This window comes from Vulpes vulpes, chromosome 3 (assembly GCF_048418805.1).
Source record: "Vulpes vulpes isolate BD-2025 chromosome 3, VulVul3, whole genome shotgun sequence".
Classification (NCBI taxonomy): Eukaryota; Metazoa; Chordata; class Mammalia; order Carnivora; family Canidae; genus Vulpes; species Vulpes vulpes.
Window position 1 is genome coordinate 130,419,845 of NC_132782.1, and position 19,114 is coordinate 130,438,958.

Sequence of the window (19,114 nt, forward strand, 5' to 3'; positions counted from 1 at the left end):
TTAAATTCACTCTAAAGAAAAGTTTACCTTTTCTTACCTTTAGGAAAGTTTAAAGGAAACTACAACTGGAATAAAATTTCCAACTGCTTTGCGAAAAAGGTCACCCAAAACAGATGCTTCCACTTATGGAACTTGTCATCAACTTTATATCATCAGGAATTTAGCAAATCCAAGAACAAAGTCATTCCATCTCTTTAGTTCACATAGGAATAAGAGATAACACACTATACACCTTAACTGACCATGAAAAGATTGTTTTATTCCATGAAAATATTCTCAACAGAGAACACTATCTTAAACAAAGCATTTACCATTAAATCAACATGTGCACAAAAAGAGTAAAAATTACTGAAAAATTAAAGATTTCTTTTGGACAATTCACATGTTCAAAATTTAAGAATGATTTAAGAATGATTTAAACTGTGCAAGTACAAATGTCTGTCCTATTGTAATAATCCATGTACAGGTTGCACTACTCCACGTGAAGGACCTTGCCTCCTACGGAAGCAAATCCTGCTTTGAGAAAAACAAACAGTAGCTTGAAAAGAACAGTTAGTCCTTACAAGAAAGCCTTAAACTTTGCCCTCCGTGGCTGTCAGCCAAAAAAACACAAGCACTTCAGGCTTTGTACAGAGGACAAACACAGTCAGATCACATTTCCTGCTCATTGCTAACCTTTAAAATAAAAACAGCACTAGATTTTAAAACTACTTTATGTAGTCTGTCAGTACTGAATAATGTCACATTATATAAATAACCCTGTAAAGAGATTCAAAGTCTAAACTTTATAGTTTACTAGCCTCAAAGGTAATACACTATATGTCAGCTGTGTAACAGGGGTATACTTGATCTTATGAAGGCATTAACTTTCACACAATTGTCATTCAGTTTTAGTATAACTGGTAGTACAATTCAAATAACACTGGGGAAAAATTATTAAAGCAGTCACACAGCTTCTAAAATATTGCTTAAAATTCAATAATACACAGACCATTTCACGTTCCTTCTTCCCTCAAAACAGTAAAGAACAAAATTAATGAAGCTTCTGTGGTACAAATATCACCCTCCCCCCAACCCATGCCCATCTCCCTAGGAAACACCACTAAGAAATTAGTTAAGATACACGTCATTAACAGAATCACAAATGCGAGGCAGGACAACATGAGCAACAGGAGCACTAACAATTATATTTACAAGTATAAACATACAGAAATTTCCATTTTACAATTAAAAGTGCACAAAGATCATTACAAAGTTTCACTAAATTTTATCTGGTTCAAACAAAAGCATCACTTGAAAACAGACTATCATTGTAATAATCAAATAAGAACATGGTCACCCCAAATTAAAACACAATGGGGGGGGGTCCATAAAACTTCTCATAAAAACACTGAGTAAAGTAAAATGGACTTGGACATGTCTTTAGCTTGATGCATAAATTTGAAGATGCACCATCAAACATGGTAGAGCTCTAAAAGCCACCTACCAAGGCTATACCGGCATCCGCAGCAGCGCTGCCGAGTTAAAGGAGATCGCACTGAGCTGACACCTAAAGCCCTTTGTGGGATACTGTAGTGGTAGTGTTGGCAATCAACAGATTTAGGCACTCTAGTTTAAGGCAGCATTTGAATGGAAGCAGCTGACTTCTGACAACAGTCCTTTGTCTTGAGGTGGTGAGTATCTTGCGTGTTTATGATGCCAGGATTTCAGTGCTGACTATAGATTCTTCTCAGACTGAGGTGAAGATATATCACGTTTCAGAGTTCTTTCAACTGGGCTGTAGGCTAGAGCAGAGATGTTTTCTTTTTCTTATCATAATTACTTCAGGTTCACAAACTACATCTTCATAATGCCAAAACTGGAATGTTTGTAGTGGGGAAGTTATAGCAGCGGACACGAATACTAGGATGGAAACATTAGTGCTGGAGATGTCTGACATAGTGACTCACACTACAAATGTAAAACAAAACAAAGACTTTGACAAGAACAAGGGATTATAAAGACATGCCTGAAAAATCTAGCCCAATCGCTCTAGACATGCAACAGGATGTTAAGCAAGCACAGAGGTGGCGCAGGCAGACACTGACAAATGGCAAGGGTTCTAACAGACAACAGGTCTAAAAGCCAATTAAAACAGAGCTGGGATAGATGGTCCTGTTGGGACAGCCAAATGTAAGACAAATTTCATGACAGCTCTGCATTCTTTCTGATTTAGACATCAGTAAAATAAATGGAAAAAAGGTTAGCCATTTTTGGCTTTTTTCCCTTTATATGAATAATTGTGAATGAGGAATTTAAGGACTGGTATTACAATGATTCTTTAAAACAATGTATGGAAATGATAATGAAGTTAGTAAAAAAAAAAAAATTATGTCTGCATGCACTCATGCAACTTGCTTCTCTCACTCTCTGAGCCTGACAACTCTAATTCCCTCCCCCTAAAAGCAGCTGCATGTAACCTCCTTCAACATCTTGCCCATTTCCTCAGAAACCCTCTTCAGGAACCTGCAGTCCAGGAGGAAAAAGAAAAGAACAATTACTGAAGACCTTTGGTAAGACCAAAAGGGGTGTTCAGTTTAAAGTGTCTGTCCCAAATGTCTCTAAAATCATTTTACAGTCAGCTATGTGAAAACACCAGAAAAATCTGGAACGTGAACAAAATTTAGGACCAGTCTCGTTTCCTCACTTTACTTCCCCACATGACCAGCACTGCACAACCCTTAATTATACAGTATTTCCAACAAATACTTGTTGAAATTGGAAAAAAATAATCTTGAATTGATGATTGAGCTAAAACGAGGAAATGCCCTAAATGATGGTACAGATATAGTCCTCCAACTCAGTCAAAAGTTCTTTCTTTTCAAAGTAAAATTTGCTAGTACTTCCCTTCAAGATTTCCTCTCAGTTTACTTAGAATCTATTTTCCTATTTATAATTGCTAAATGCTAAATAATCACAAAAGTAGTACTTCCCAAAAGACATTTTCAAGATAAAAAAAAATACAAGTGTTAATTTGGAAGGAAGTTTTTATGTTATTGAAAATCATTAGTTTACTGATGAAAATATTTTCAGGTCTCAAAAGAAAACCATTTTATTCACATAAGAGCTAGACTAGGTTGATTTATTTTACAGGTCTCTTAATTAGCCTCTACTAGAATAGATTTATATTTGAGGGGTTTGCTTCCTTCCTTTAAGAAACCAAAGCTAAGAATACAGAGAAAAAGGAAAAAGTAGTTACACAAATCCAAACTCCTAGGCCAAACCACTCTTTTGGGAGTTAGCTTTCAGAGCAGTTTTACTTATTTGAATTCACTTACAGTCACTGTGTTTTTTGGAGCAAAGTGTGTGTTAGGGGAGGAGGGCTTTTTATATATGGATTCCTGCCCAACACATCAAATTCTATGACTTATAGGCAGAAAAACACAAATCTTTCACAGAGACTTAAGCAGGACATAAAGCAAAAGGCATCAATTAAGCTTCACATCGACGTCACTCAAATGGTAAAACATCACGAGAACAGTTTCTTGTGGTAATATTCACATCTTTAAGATTGAGCCTATACTCAGCTCACATAGTGAACAATGTATCTTGGATGCCCTTTAAGTTTTCTTATGTTTTCCCACCCGTTGAGTATTTTTATGTTATCGTTCCTATGTCATATTTGTCACAAAGCTGCCTGATTAGTTTAGATGTAAGTTACTGCACCTTTACTGTTTTTCTCTAGAGTTACATCTATGTATGATGTAGGAACGTAGCCTTCTTCACCGTTCTGTCTCCGAGCTCTTGTCCATCCATCACCTTTGTCTTCCTCAATAATGTATAGAACTTCACCTTCTTTCATTGCCAGGGTACCTTCATTATGTCCTAAATGAGAGTTTTCATAGCATGAGCATAATTAAGTGATAATTTTGAATAAAAGTTACAAATACAACACAACAAATGACATGAAACCCAACTAGATTTCAATGTCCCTAGAACCAAGAGCCCATTGACTGTCATTATCAACAGCTCTATGATGCTTTTGTAGTTTATCCAACATTTTCACATACCTTATCTCACTGGAAATGCAAATAACCCTGGGAAGCTGGCATTAATATCACCCCCATGGAATAGATGAAGTATCTGAGCTACAACGATATAGGATTGGAAAGGATACTCTATTTCCCTACTCCAACTCCTTTCCCAAATTTGAGGCGTTGCTGTCTAGAAAATTCATGAGGTGTGGATCATGAAAATATTAATAAGACTGTGGGAGGGTAAGAAGAAAAAAGAAAAGATAGTTTGGAGAGGAAGTAGAGAAAAACACAGGTTCAACTCTGGTGATGGTGGATGCAGAACAGTCACAGCCACAAAGCACAAAACTTCCTTCAAAACTTCAGAAGACTTAGGGCTCTCTATTTTTCCCCATTGCCAACCACTTCCAACATGCTTAGCAGTAACAGTTTTCACAAATGAATCTTCATTTAATATATGCTAAATTCTCTAGGTTACATTATAGCAAGATCTTATTTAATACTATTTTCTCAAAATGAGCAGTAACTAAAAACTTTACTCATCTTTAAAACTAATAGAATGGATGGATGGATGAGAAAGGACCTTAAACTCATATACCATTTTAGAACAACTTATTTGTGAAAGTGTTACTCTGCTCCTCTGTGAATTGAGGAAAAGGATTTTTCATAGTCCAACAGAGGGAAGGGCAACAAAAAAAACCTGCAAGAGAGAACCACAATGTCTTCTCTCACAGGGACTGTTCTTCAACCTTCACAGGGGAAGGATGGCATAGTCAGAAGTGACCACATTCTCTCCTCTACTGAAAATATGGCCTACAGAATCAGGATACAGTCGGGACATCCAACCATGCCATTTGCCTAGTACCTGTCTCTCAGTGTTAGCAAGTTACAAGAAAGATCTTAAAGTGGCATCTATTAGCCTTCCATCTCCTAGGTTGAGTTACATGCTCAAGCTGCTTCAACTATGATGAATACATGTAGTATTAGTAACATCTCTGGGGGAAATTAAATTTTGTATCAGTCAAAGTTGATAATTAAATAAGTATCTGTACTAGGATGCTGATAACACAGGTAATTTTCTTCTAGTGTCAGGTACTTCTATTTGTAATATACTTAAAATAAAAATATTCATACTAATGAGCTGGGATTACAGTTTGCTGACAATGTATTATTCAACTAAGGACACTAAAGTGCATGATTCAATGTACATAGACTTTAAGGAACGAGTTTTATCAAATACAAAAGAAAACCATACCATCAAAAGGGTAGATAGCTTTGCAGTGTCCAATAGCAGGCAAGGGATCGTCGTCTTCAAATTCATCATCAAACTCATTGTGGTGACTATGTTGCTGGGGTGGCCCACGGACTTCTTGGTTTGCATCATCAGTGTAACTTCCCTCAGGACTATAAAACAGGAAAGTATACCTCGTCAAGTATCAGAAACATGGGAAACCTGTCCTATCTACAAGTTGATCTCAGGATCAGAGAACTAAATACGAACGACACAGTTCCAAATAAAGCCTTTATATATACATCAATTGCTGGCAATACAAAATGCTTCTTTGTTGAAATTCCTGAAATTAAATAACTACAATGTTCTAAGCATATGGCATGCATTCAGTAAATACGTCTCACTATCACTGGTTCCAGAGATAAAATGGAGAAATGTAGGGGGCATTGTCTTTCATCATCCTGGATTTATCACTTCCTCTTTTGGCAAAAGAACCCTAAAATTTCATAGGGGACCCACCCAGACCCATGTTCAGTTCACAGTGTTCAGGCAGAGTGAATAGCTCATGAGGAGGCTTATAACCCCATCAGGTAGAAGAGACCCACAGAGACTTTTCTTTAGGACTGAAGAGAAGCTCCCTCCCTGCCTTCTCCACTGGACTTGAACCTGGAGAAATAGGAGGCCAGAACTTTGGAAGATCATCACATGAAGCCTTTGAATGAAGCTAACATAGTGGAAGGCACAACTGTGAAGTGGAGAGAAACAGTCCTATTATCTGAGTTCTTAGATCAAGCTCTCCCTAAAACCAGCCAATAACACTCCTTTTTAGTGTAAGCCATTTTGGGTATTTATTCTGTCACTGAAAGCAAAAAGACTCCTGATAAAGTCACTTCCAATTAATCACGCTAACAAGGAGGTTAGTAAAACTTAAAAAATTCAGAAGAGTAGGTAATCAAAAGGCATTTTTTTCTAAAAAATTTTTAAGAGAAAAATGCTAATAATTTTGCTAAAGACTCAATGACTGAATAAAATAATGGGAAAATCTGTATGATTAGAAATTAAGAGCACTTTCTGTATGCTTGGAAGCCATGTTCTTAAATAATGTAAGCCAGAGATTAAATTACTCTAAGGTATGTTTTACAACCTAGTAACAAAAACCAGTATATAAAAAATAGTATATCTCTATTTTTCAAAACATGGTAACATAGGAAAAGAGAAGAACTAACATCTGTCAAACATGTAATTCCCAGGTATTTTACTATGAGGTGCTTTATATATTATTTCATTTATTAGTAATATGACAGGTATTTCAATCTCCATTTTTATATTTTAGGAAACTGAGACAGATTATTAAAAATGAACTTGTTCAAATTATACTGTGATTAAATAGCAAACCAAGATTTGATACTAGATCTCTCAAGTCCTAAGGAGAATCCTAACTTGTTAGACTTTAGTGGGAATGGGGGGTGGTGGAAGACATATACACGGAGGGGAAAATGTCACAAAATGGTATGAAAACATAGAAACTTAGCAAAATGCCTTTTGGAAGCTCTGATTCAAACCAACAAAACAGATTTCTTTTTTCCTTCAAAGAACTTTGAACAACTTGACAGTTAAATTTTTCTTTGGCATAAGCCATCCAACTCCATCTAAACCTTAGAATCTTCCCAGGTCGGAGAAGCTTATGCCTCCAGACTGTAGCTCCATGAATTTTCTGTTCATACCTCTGTTTTTAGATGCATGACAATGCAGGACAGACCAGCAATAGGAAATTTCATATTTTACCAGTAGCTATTGTAAATAAAAAATCATTTAGGTTCATAAGACTAATGTCACTAAAAGCCAAACCTGTTAAATCAGGAAAGAAGAAAAAGAATTATATGAAGTTTAGGACAAAAGGGTGAGAAAAGTCTGAGAGAAAAGAAGAAATACAAATAAAATGCAAAAAGTAACCTTTCTCGTCCCTGTGTTACAAGATGATTTATGTCACTGCTATGTCTTCTGTCTCCTCTCCCACCTGTTTTGCCTTCAACTTCAGAGAGCCAAGCCTTAGGAAAAAATAAATAATACTGAGCTCAATAAATATTTTAAAAAGCTCCTGAGATAATTACATTAAAATGTGCTTTGAGCTTTTATAATTACATAATTCTTAAAGAAGGGAAACCTTTATTCCAGTTTGATCAATGATTGCATTTACAGCTGATAAGAAAAGCATAAATGTTTAGTTTTACATAGTTTTAATTAAGAAAAGGAAAAACTCTGAGGAACGAATTCTAAAGATTATATACCATGATTTCTTTCTTTTAGATTATAAACCCTAAATCAATAAAAATTTGAAGATGAAATTATAGCAAAAACCAACTTATCATAATGAAGTTTATAAAAATGAATTTACCTTAGACAAACTGCAGAACAACAAACCTACCTCATTCTTGTGGATTTCCATTCGAAGGCGGTCAATGTTATTCATGGTTTCTGCTAATTTAGGCTGCAAACTCCCTGGATCCCCCATTTGTGGATTTTTCTCATACACATCTTTCATTTTGTTGAGTGCTTCTCTGGAAATGGGAAGGAAGTGACAGAATTAAATATTCACTTCAAATGTTCCCAGATAAAAGAGTTTCATTTGATTTTGGGGACTCTCACGTAGCCTAATCTTATCTCTTTAAATTTAGTCACATATTACCTACTTAACGATAATCTGCATAATGATGATAATGTATATAGAATTAGTAATTTACAGAGACAGTCTTTTAAAATATTTGAAATAAAAAATAAATTTCTCATTTATGAGATTTTATATTTATATGGTACATATAAATATATATTACATATACATATATTGTGTATGTATATATTATGTATGTCTTTGTACACATACCATTTTAATCAAGGCCTGGAAGAATATTCCTCAATATTCTTAAACTCCTCATGGCTCAACTCAAATTCATTATATCTTCATACAGATATATATTCCCCCGGTGGGCCTCATCTTAAACCCTAGCATCTTTGTCCTCCAGCTCATCCATGCTAGAAATAGGAATGCCATCTTTCACTTGTGCCTCTCCCAGTTCATTCATCTCTTCATTACTCTAATCATATCACTGCCGGTTATACCTCAATCAGAGCTCTGTGACTCTTTCTAACATCTGATATTACTGACTCATACACTCTAATACTCTTTTTCCCTCTTCATTTCCTAGAGGTTACATTTCCTTTTCCCTTCTCACCTCTGCTGTCTCATCTTTCTCAGTGGATCCTTCTCTACCCCTGTTCAACCTTTAAATGTGTGTTACCTAAAATGACAACAAAGGTTTCTTCTCACCTCATCCTACACTTCTTTTTGAAAATGATCTCTTCCTGCTTTGTTTTTTTTTTTACTGGTTTTATTGATACATAATGGACTCTTACTACCTTTAGAGGATACTCAAATATCTCCAGTCTTCCTTCTTTCCTAAGTTCTAGACACCTTGAACAAGTATCCTTTCTGTGATCCACTTAAGTGCCATGTTTTTTTAAATTTTGTGCTCTTCAGTGATTTTTTCTTTTAAGGTTTTATTTATTTGAGAGACAGTGAGAGAAAGAGCAAAAGTGGCAGAGGTAAAGGAAAGGGGGCTTCCCACTGAGCAGGGAACCCAACACGGGGCTCAATCCCAGGACCCCAAGCTGAAGGCAGACGCTTTACTGACTGAGCCACCCAGGCACTCCTGATTTTTCTTTATAAAATAAGCCTCTAAGTGTAGTGAAGTACTGTCTAGTGTTTTAAGTGCAAGAAGGCTGTGAGGTGCGTTATGGAAAAAATACATGTGGTTACATAGGCTTTGTTCATGCATGAGTTACAGTGCTATTGGCCCTGAGTTCAAAGTTAATGAATCAGGGCACCTGGGTGGCCCAGTGTTTGAGCATCTGCCTTTAGCTCAGGTCATGATCCCAGGGTCCTGGGATTGAGTGTGGGAAGCCTGCTTCTCCCTCTGCCTAAGTCTCTGTGTCTCTCATGAATAAATAGATAAAATCTTAAAAAAAAAATTCTGAATCAACAATATATATTAGCTAATGTCTTCAAACAGAAACACACGTAAAACAAGGTTATAATCTGGGCACCTGGGTGGCTTAGTCACTTAAGCATCCGACCCTCGATTTTAGCTCAGGTCATGATCTCAAGGACTTGGGATCAAGCGCTGCATTGGGCTCCATGCTTAGCAGGGAGTAGGCTTGAGAATCCTCTCTCCTCTCCCTCTGCCCCTCCTCCCACTCAAACAAATAAATAAAATCTTAAACAAACAAACAAAAAAACAAGGTAATAATTGATCAGTTGATGAAAATGCTGTGACCAGAACCTAAATGGAGCCTACACCTATATATTCCATTTCATTATTGACTAAATCAGTGTTCACAGTGACTTTATAGAACATAACTACCACCAAAAACAAGAATCGACTATATTACAATATTTATGATTAAGCATCCTATCATAACTGATGTACAATTCTTAACATCAAAACTTTAATCATTTCTACACTTGAAACTAAAGTGACATTGTGTGTCAACTATACTACAATAACAGGAAAAACAAAACACAAAATCTGGAATAAAACTTCCTGAGCTGAGCTGCAAAAAAAAACCCAAACCCCTCAAAAACCTTCAATCACTTGTACTAGAGTTTAAGCTCCAATTTTATTTTCAATATAAAAGCAGATAGTAAGGCACCAATTCACTGTAATAACCCTGTATTCATTATAACTATCTGTTCATGAAAACAAAATTGAACTGAAGGAAACTTTTTATAACATTGAAAAAAAATTACATCTATGAATCAATGAATCTGACGCTGTAAGTAATCAAGTATTATCTGCCGACACATCTTGCTGCAAACAAAATAATTATGGCTTTAGGTTTCTACTGAATTTATATATATATATAAAAAAAAGAAATACATCAAAGTATCAGAGATAGTTAATGTTGGTGAAACTAGATAATTAATCTAGATAATGAATCATCAAACTATTTTGTAATATTACAGAAAGCATATATACAGACTACTGGCATCCAATAAGTAAACTGCAACCTAAGAAACAAACATTTCATTTTTATCTGTGACATGGCAATTATAAAATTTTTCAAAGTTTAGGAGCATATTTTTCCCCCAAAGGTATTTCAATTATGATATAGGATTTTTAAACCTTTTATACATCACATTTCAACACATCATTCAAAGCAGACCCCTTAAGGAATAATAACGGTAGAAAAGACTTAATGGAAAAATACTTTTGGTCTGATTCTTTTTGTAGTTCTCTGTTAAGTTCATCGATGCGCTGCTGCAGCTTTTTACGTCTCTGTTCTGGTGGGAGATGACTGAAATCTTCTAGTGCTGGGCCCTGAAAAGAGAATCTAAATCATTATAAAAGACATCTTCAAGAAACTTTCTTTTTTAAATAAACCCGCTATAAAATAAAAATATGTATCAGTTTTATAAAACAAAAATATGTATCAGTTTTAATTTCAAATTAGCCCCCAAACAACCCTTTTTAAGAAGAAATCTAAACAGATATGTATGTTAATTAAAACTGTATTGAAGAAAGAACTCAAATTCCTGTCAGTTCATAAAATCATGAAACATAATAGGTAAAAATATAACCAGATAAAGAAAATTAGTAATGATCACTATCACATTATTTTCAGGTCTTGGCAGTTAAAATGAATACATATGAATCTTCTTACAGCAACAACAACAAAATGGAAACACTTAACATTTCTCACCTATACAAATAATTGTTTTATAGGTAACATCACATTGCCAAATCAAATATTGCGAATGTTGACTGCAAATATGAGAAGTTTATACAAATAAGCAACTTACCTCATGAAAGATAACTAATTAGTGAAATGTATTTTAATATTGCATAGTCTTTCAATGACTATATTACGCCACTCTTTAGAACCAAAACATACCTGATTGTTAAAAAACAAAAGGTAGAACTATCCACTGTGTGAAATGTAAGTAGAAATTATGCTAGAAAGGAGTTTATTTTCAATTATCCTTTTGTACAACCTAATAACATACCTCAGTAATTCCTGAAAGAAAGATATAATCCAAAAAAGATGTGATCCTTCTTTAGGAAAGATGCTGGATGTTTGAAAATGTTTTAGTATTTTAATATTCAAGAAACTATCATTTAAGAAAAAGTACTGGCATTTAGATGTAAACTTCTGATTCAAACTATGTCTTTCTTATCTTAAATGTTAATCATGTCACTCTTCTTTATCTTATTAGTTTACACAACAGAGCCATATTAGCAACTACTGATTTTCCATTTACTATAAACCCATATTTACATTAGTTGTTTTTTTTTAAAGATTTTATTTATTTATTCATGAGAGAGAGAGAGAGAGAGAGAGAGAGAGAGGCAGAGACACAGGCAGAGGGAGAAGCAGGCTCCGTGCAGGGAGCCCGATGTGGGACTCAATCCCAGGACTCCAGGATCACACCCCAGGCTGAAGGCAGGCGCTGAACCCCTGAGCCACCCAGGCATCCCTACATTAGTTTTTTATACACTCCAAAAACTGATGACATTTTTCTTTTTAAAATGGTGATTTTAAGAATATGCAAGTTCAATTTTTAAAATATTGTTGAAATGCATCCTTGCTCTTTGGACCATTTATGCCTAGAAGATAGGCTAAGTAGCTTTATTTCATCATCTATAAGAATGTTTCCCAACTTTTAAAAAACTCACTTTTAGGAGGGGGCCATGATCAAAGGTAATATTTAATTAATAACAGAATCTCAATTTTCCCCAAGTGGCCTACACATTATGGATATTTAACAAGCTTGCCTTAAAAAAAAGTAGGGCATCTTGTCTAAGTGGCTTTTGTTTTTTAATCTACAAGTAGCAGAAATAAGAATCTGTTTATCAACTGAATCTGACCTAAATAAATGAATGGCAGAATTTCCTATACAAGGTAGGTGCCTTTAAATTATTATTTTTTAAAGATTTTATTTATTTATTCATGAGAGACACAGAGAGAGAGGCAGAGACACAGGCAGAGGGAGAAGCAGGCTCCATGCAGGGAGCCCAACACGGGACTTGATCCCGGGATTCCGGGATCAGGCCCTGAGCTGAAGGCAGGTGTTAAACCAGTGAGCCACCCAGGCGTCCCGGTGCCTTTAAATTTAGTGGTCAATTATTAATGTAAGTTGTCAGACTTAATCTAATTTACATACAGGTTCTGAAAACTATTATATGTGTGCCAAAGATAAAACTTTGTATTTTTAAAATTCTGAAAAACTATTTAATAAAGAAATATATTTCAATGTTTTTTGGGGGGGAGTAATAAAATAAACTCACAATTACCTATATGTAAACCTGCCAGATTTCCACTTACTCCTAATTAAACTTTGTTCTCAAATTTATAAACAGTGGATACCTGTTAATAAATCCCATTTTGGCATTATAACCTGTTGTTTTATAGAACATGAGAACTAAACACTACTTCCTATAGATATAAAGACCTTTGAGGCAGGAAACAACAACTTTTCCTATTACAAGGGAATTAATTTATAAAAGATCAGACTGCAAGTGTGAAAGAAAGTGGTCTGAAAGAGAGTGGTCTGTTTTTCAAAAATAAACTATGCAAGGACCCAAAGATTTGGGGATTAGGTCTTCATAATGCAGTTCCATTAATGTGTCTGAAATGTATAAAGGACCATCACACATACACGCTCACACACATACACTGTACACACACACATAGTATTCAGGTTATGTGTGCTTTTATTACCATTCAGTAGTACAGAAAAAGAAAGCACTGACTCTCTGATGAAATTAGAAGGAAATTTTCTTACTATTTTGAAAATCTAATGTTTCTTGTGATAAACACAAATTTATACAATCTTTTTAAAAGATCTTAAAAATCATTTTTAATTTTCCTTCTGTAAAAACAAGAACTTTGGTTCTACTGTGTAACTTTAAAAATAATGATTAACTATAATTTTATGCTCTGTAACATGACAAGGACTCCACTCAATAACATTTAAGAACTTAATGGTTGATTACAGGTAACCACATTATTTTTGAATTTTACGACATCAAGAAGTACTGGCATATATTGGACTACGGAATAAATTATAAAAAGAAAAGACACATACGAGGTGAAAATGCGGGGTTGTACCTTACCACTTATTTTTAATTAAAAAAAAAAAGAAAACAATGTCTTATTTAATGTTGGCACAGTATATAGATCAGCACATAAGGCTTACCATCTTCACCGACCACTGAATAGTTCAATGGAAAACAGAAAGAAATGGTAAATTATTCATATGAAATCATAATACAGAAGATGCAATAACTTATACTTTTTTATATTAAAATAAATCATGAACATTTCACAATCCAAACAATTATGCCAGAAAAACAATTTTAAGCACATATTGGGGAAAGTTACTTGCAAAAAAAAAAAAAAAAATACACTGATGATAATGGGCAGATATTTTCTAAATGCAACTAAAACTCAAAAGTAAATAGAAATCATTTGATCAGTAATTATTTATTTTCTTCTTTAAAAGATAATTTTTTCCATAAATGGATTCACTTACATAGCTCTTTATTCTCAAAATACTAATATTTGAAAAGTTGAATATAAAGATCTAATATTAATCATTTAAAAGAAATCTTATATGAAGTATTAAAAAATGAAAGGCTCTTCCCAATTCATTAAACAAATCAGATTACAGGAATTTTTACAGTTCAAAACATTATTTTGTATTTAAATATGTCAAGGGTAGAGAAGGGTAACCCTTCTAGTTTAAAGGTTTTTTTTTTTTTTTAAGAAAATGTACAGAAACATCATTTCCCATACATATTTCCTAAAAGACATAAATATATGGGCTGAATATTGCTTTGAAGACAGTGCTTCTATTTTTCAGTTTTTATTCTGAAATCCATATGCTCAATAAGCAACACTAAAAATATAATGGTAATTTTTAGAAAACTGGATAAACTTTATTTTTTTCAGAAAAATGAAATGGCATAGCCAGAGTGCTCTCATACAGTATATATACCACTAATATATATATATATATAACCCACATTATGTGGGTTAACAGGGTTCTGCAACTGGCAATGCATCTATAAAGCATCCCCAGTACAGACACGTGTGCACACATGTGCACGCTTACACACACACACACACGCACATGCACACCCTTAGTGATCCATAATATGCAATAAAGCTTTACAAAGTTAATCTTTACATTCATTGTGTTTGGTTCACAACCTCTAAAATTTTTACTTTTCCCTATTTTCTAAGTCATGATGTTTTAGAGAAGGTAGAGGGCATGTCAGGTATAATTTCAATAAAAAATGAGAACTTTAATAAATAATTGACAAAAATATCTACCCCTTATCTCCAATGAATTGGCTATATATATTAATGGTTATGATGATAAGAAAGATGACATTTACTATCCATTATCTTTCCAAATTAAGCTTAACATTCTTTAGACTGTCAGTAGTTTCAGGGAACAAAACCACAACTTATTTTGGTATCAAAATTCCTGATAAAAAAATTAAAAGGATTCAATTTAAAAAATATATTCATGGTCTTTTTAAATGTTAATTAATACAAAATTAAACAGAGCAGAAGAAACAAAATATGTGAAGTATTTGAATTTATCTTTTATAAATTTTCCCCAGCTAAATTTCTAAGTGAAATAATAACTATTTTTCCAGCTTCTATTTTAATATGTTTTAAAGAAAACATTAAGATGATTATAACTGAAGTATCAAATATTTCAGTTTTTAGTTAATCTAGTTTCCTATCAGATTAATTTATGGTTCAATAACCTCAGGTTTGGGGATAGAAAAAACTCAAGTTCTTTGTAAAAATATTAGAAATACATCAAAATATTTCTTCTTTTAAGTAATTAACTCATGTTCAATGCATAAATACCTTACTCTCATAAACAGTTATCATGTACCTATAACTAGAAAATTTCACATACCCCCAACACCTTAATAAGTATACAAAGAAGCTAAAAAGGAAATCTGTTAGGTAATTACAATTATTAGATATATTTCATTTAAAGATAGGAAAATCCTGCTAACTATATTCTGAATAAGTACAAGCTTACAAATATGACTAGGTTTTTAAGACCATGAATAATTTAGACAGAATACATGGACTTACTATTGCTAGATAAATCTACTTCCCCTCAAAAAAAGGACTACACAGCAAACTCAAATGAAATAGAGTAAAAATTATTTGTTTCTGTATTAATAGTGGTTAAGTCTATATGTACACCAAATATCCATTAATAGTTAGCTCTTGATGTCACAGGAGAAAATTATACACCACTATCTCTCAGAAAAGGTCTACTGGGATCACTATCAAATTCAAAAACATCAGTCAAATATAGCATTTCTCACATTCTTAAAAATATTAGGAACTATATATACTAAGTTTCTTTAAAAAAAAAAATTATAATTTTTTAGAAAAGTCCAAAGTAGGTATTTAGGAAAAGCAATGTAGCAAACATAGTTCAAAGCAAGAGTTTTAGATTTGATTGGTACAACTCATCAGCTTTAAGAAACCTTAAAGACTTACTCTGTAAGCTTAATGGACTCACATGTAAATACATGTTTAAAAAAAAAAAAAACAACTGGCTTCTTAAAACTTCTCTTCTTTTTGGATTTTTCTACATTGAGAAAATTCTTAAGTGGCAGAAAATATTCTCTACGGGCTAATTTTGAAAGAGAATCTGATAAACTACCAAATACCAACAAAATGAAAAACTTGTCAATGCCAAAGTTATATAATAAACTTTCTTTTCTGCTCTATCCTCCAATCCTCTAGAGTCAATTTATCTGTCAATTTTCTACCTTGCATATTGCTTTTTTCCTTTGGTACAATAATTAATAACAAAGGAGGAGGATTTTGGCCTTTTGGAAGTGCCCTTCCCAGAACAATGTACTAATATTTAAAATTAAAGCAATAAATGTAAATAAGACAAATAGTGACTAAGCAGATACTTTTTAAGTTCTACAGTTTATAAAATTACACATATCAACTTATTCAGTATGAATGAAGACATCACATATTTAAACTTCTCTCTCCAGGGCTCACAGTTTGATCTGTCTAAACTTTTTGACACAGAACTACATTTATTTCATATCTCCATAATTATACAGTGTGGATTACCATAACTGGGTCTGGTGGACTTAGTATGTAAGATACATAAACAATTACAAGAATATAGCTACTAAATAGTAATTTCTCATGATTTATGTAACACATAATATTTAATTAAGTCTAAATCATCATAGAGAAAAAAGATGGGAATTCTACCCTCATAATTCAAGCAACAGAAGTGACTTCTTAAAAGTCCTTCAAACAAGTGTTAAGGGGTTTTAAAAATGAATACAGGTACCTGTAGTGCTTGTAAGTATAATACAGACTTATTCCTAATGACTTTTCAGAATGTTACTTATTATCTGTATCATCATTCACACTCAGAATTAGGTAAGATAGATGTAAAACTGTTTATGACATATAGGAAAAAAGAAGTCCAAAAAGGGACATCATTCACTAGAACATGTCTGCTGCGTTACATGATATCACTTCAGTTTGTCATATTGTTATAATGAAAATGCAGAGAATAATGTAATCTTGCCCTATGTGGGGCCAAAAGAGAAACTCAACCAAAGCAATTTGTAGAAAAGGTTACAAAAAGTAGTAAAACCAGACAGGCTAGACAGAAAAGAAAAGAGAAGACATGAAAAAAAAAGGAGGAGGAGGGAAAATGGGGAGCAAGAACAAGAGCCCAACTACAGTATATCATCACTGTTAATGATTAGATGTCACGGCACTGAGAGACTCTGAGTTCTCATCTGTGGGCTATCAAACCTATGTTTTTCATATGAACAAACAAATGCTCAAATTTTATAAATATATCTAAATTATGAGCGATGAATATTATAAGGACACCCTTAAAATCAAATGAGAAATTAGCATCACTAAAGTAATGGAATAACACTAATATTTATCAGTAGTCTAACAATTGTTGCTAAAAAATAGTTTAACATTTGGTTTCTACTATTCTAAAATTTTTCATCTGCAGAATATCTTTAGTTTTAAGTAAACATCAAAGACTGGCCATTTTTTTTAAAAAAAGAAAAATTTTGGTAAAAAATACTTCTAAATCAAGAACATAAATTCTATGTAAACATTAATAATATCTAGTATTTTATAGGCTTTATGATTTACAAAACACCTACTAATATATTATCTTTGATCTACAATCTTGATATTTATTAACACATCTATCTTTAATTCTTTATTTAACTACTGGAAACTGTTTTATACTTCTAAAAGTAGGGTAATTAAAATTGAACTTGATTTTTTTATTGTCAACAAAATACTTTATAAATTGGCAGAAGTCATTATTAGTGACAAATTATTACATAAGTAACTTCAGTGACAAATTACTGAAAGTCTTAAAAATGTAAATACATTACAAGACAATGGTGGACATATGATTTCACATAAACAAAAAAAATAGCTAATATGATTGTACCCAGCACCCTCTTTATAATACCATTCTTTTATGGTTGAGCATTTCAAATGTTATAAAGAGGAGTTGTTTTTAACTTGAGGGCAGCTATGCTTAATTCTGTGGTGTTTTTAAACTACATATTTACTGGAGAGAGCCTTATAATGAGGGTGGAGAGTATTAAAAGCCACACTACACACACAATAGGCCATCATGCATTTTAACCCATTATTAAACTTACCCCTCTTTTGAGGCTTCTGAAAGAAGGAATTCTGGGCTTCCCTGTTTTTATTTCATTCATACAATAATGCACGGGCTCAATGGAGAATGTGAGAAACTGGGACCCATTAGGAGTACTGGATGTGAATAAACTAGTAGGGGTTAAGGGTGGGGACTGTGGCTAATATGGAAATAAAGAAAGGAATCAATAAGCCAAATGTGCATAGTTTTTTCCTAAATGAAAATTCTATTTTTGGCAACATACTTTTCACAAAATAAATCTCAAAGTTTTCTATAAAAATATAAGAGAATTAACATAGCTTTGCCAAAACTGTCATTTTAAAAAGTCAAATTTACTTTAAAAAATGTACCATTTCATTTGATCACTTTTTACAAGATACTAAAAATATAGAGTACACAAATTATAATGTTAGAGAGAGCAATATGACCTATATAAAAAATTCTCTTCTGGTTTCTAGAATATTAGCACTACCTAACTGGTTATACTTTAACCTGTACTTGTCAGAGATAAAGGCAGCAGCTACAGGTAAAGTTATCTAAATAGATAATGTCTATTAAAATATTAAAATTACAACTGATTTTCACAAATAGGCAAATTTCATTACATTTGTGTTTTTTCTCTCAGACTGTTCCTCTTTCATCCTCACTGCACCTCATTTTTAAAAAATATGTCAGTAGTCCTTCTTTTTCTAAGTTTGCCTATCTACTCTGATTTGACTTTAAAAAAAACAGTCTCACCTCTCAACTTCTCACCTGGAAAATATTATTAAAAGCAAGAATAATGCTTGAGTTATTATAAGTGCACTTCTAAAGATATTTATAGGTATAATTTGAGTTAAATTTATCTACATTCTTAAGCCAAGAGCAGAAAAATGAATTAAGATCATGTGTACTTTAATAAAGCATATCAGATTAAAAGTACATATCTATTCTCAAACTACACAGACTCTATTATAATCACTAAATTGGTAAAAGATTAAGTAAGCACTCATCAATTCCATTTGGTCATCTGTTGAGCTAGGTTTATCTAATATATACAGCACATCAAAAATGGATTTCAACAAGAGTGAGATTCTCTTAGTAAAC

General features: G+C 33.1%; 1 protein-coding gene across 4 annotated transcripts in view; it reads right to left on the reverse strand.

The window, feature by feature from the left end:
- Window positions 1–238: 238 nt before the first annotated feature.
- FNBP1L (formin binding protein 1 like) overlaps window positions 239–19,114 on the reverse strand; it is a 108,954-nt gene continuing 90,078 nt past the window's right edge. Inside the window, exons 10-17 of one of the 4 annotated variants that reach the window (XM_072754591.1) lie at window positions 18,030–18,188; window positions 13,499–13,513; window positions 10,510–10,619; window positions 7,670–7,802; window positions 7,198–7,292; window positions 5,269–5,417; window positions 3,706–3,864; window positions 239–2,505 (exon numbers count right to left, since the gene is read on the reverse strand). In XM_072754591.1, the coding sequence (XP_072610692.1) occupies window positions 2,498–2,505; window positions 3,706–3,864; window positions 5,269–5,417; window positions 7,198–7,292; window positions 7,670–7,802; window positions 10,510–10,619; window positions 13,499–13,513; window positions 18,030–18,188 (828 nt within the window). In that variant the 3' untranslated portion in view covers window positions 239–2,497. Of the gene's footprint in view, window positions 2,506–3,541; window positions 3,865–5,268; window positions 5,418–7,197; window positions 7,293–7,669; window positions 7,803–10,509; window positions 10,620–13,498; window positions 13,514–18,029; window positions 18,189–19,114 lie in introns of those variants that run through there. The other 3 variants (XM_072754590.1, XM_072754593.1, XM_072754592.1) reach the window with 3 other exon arrangements.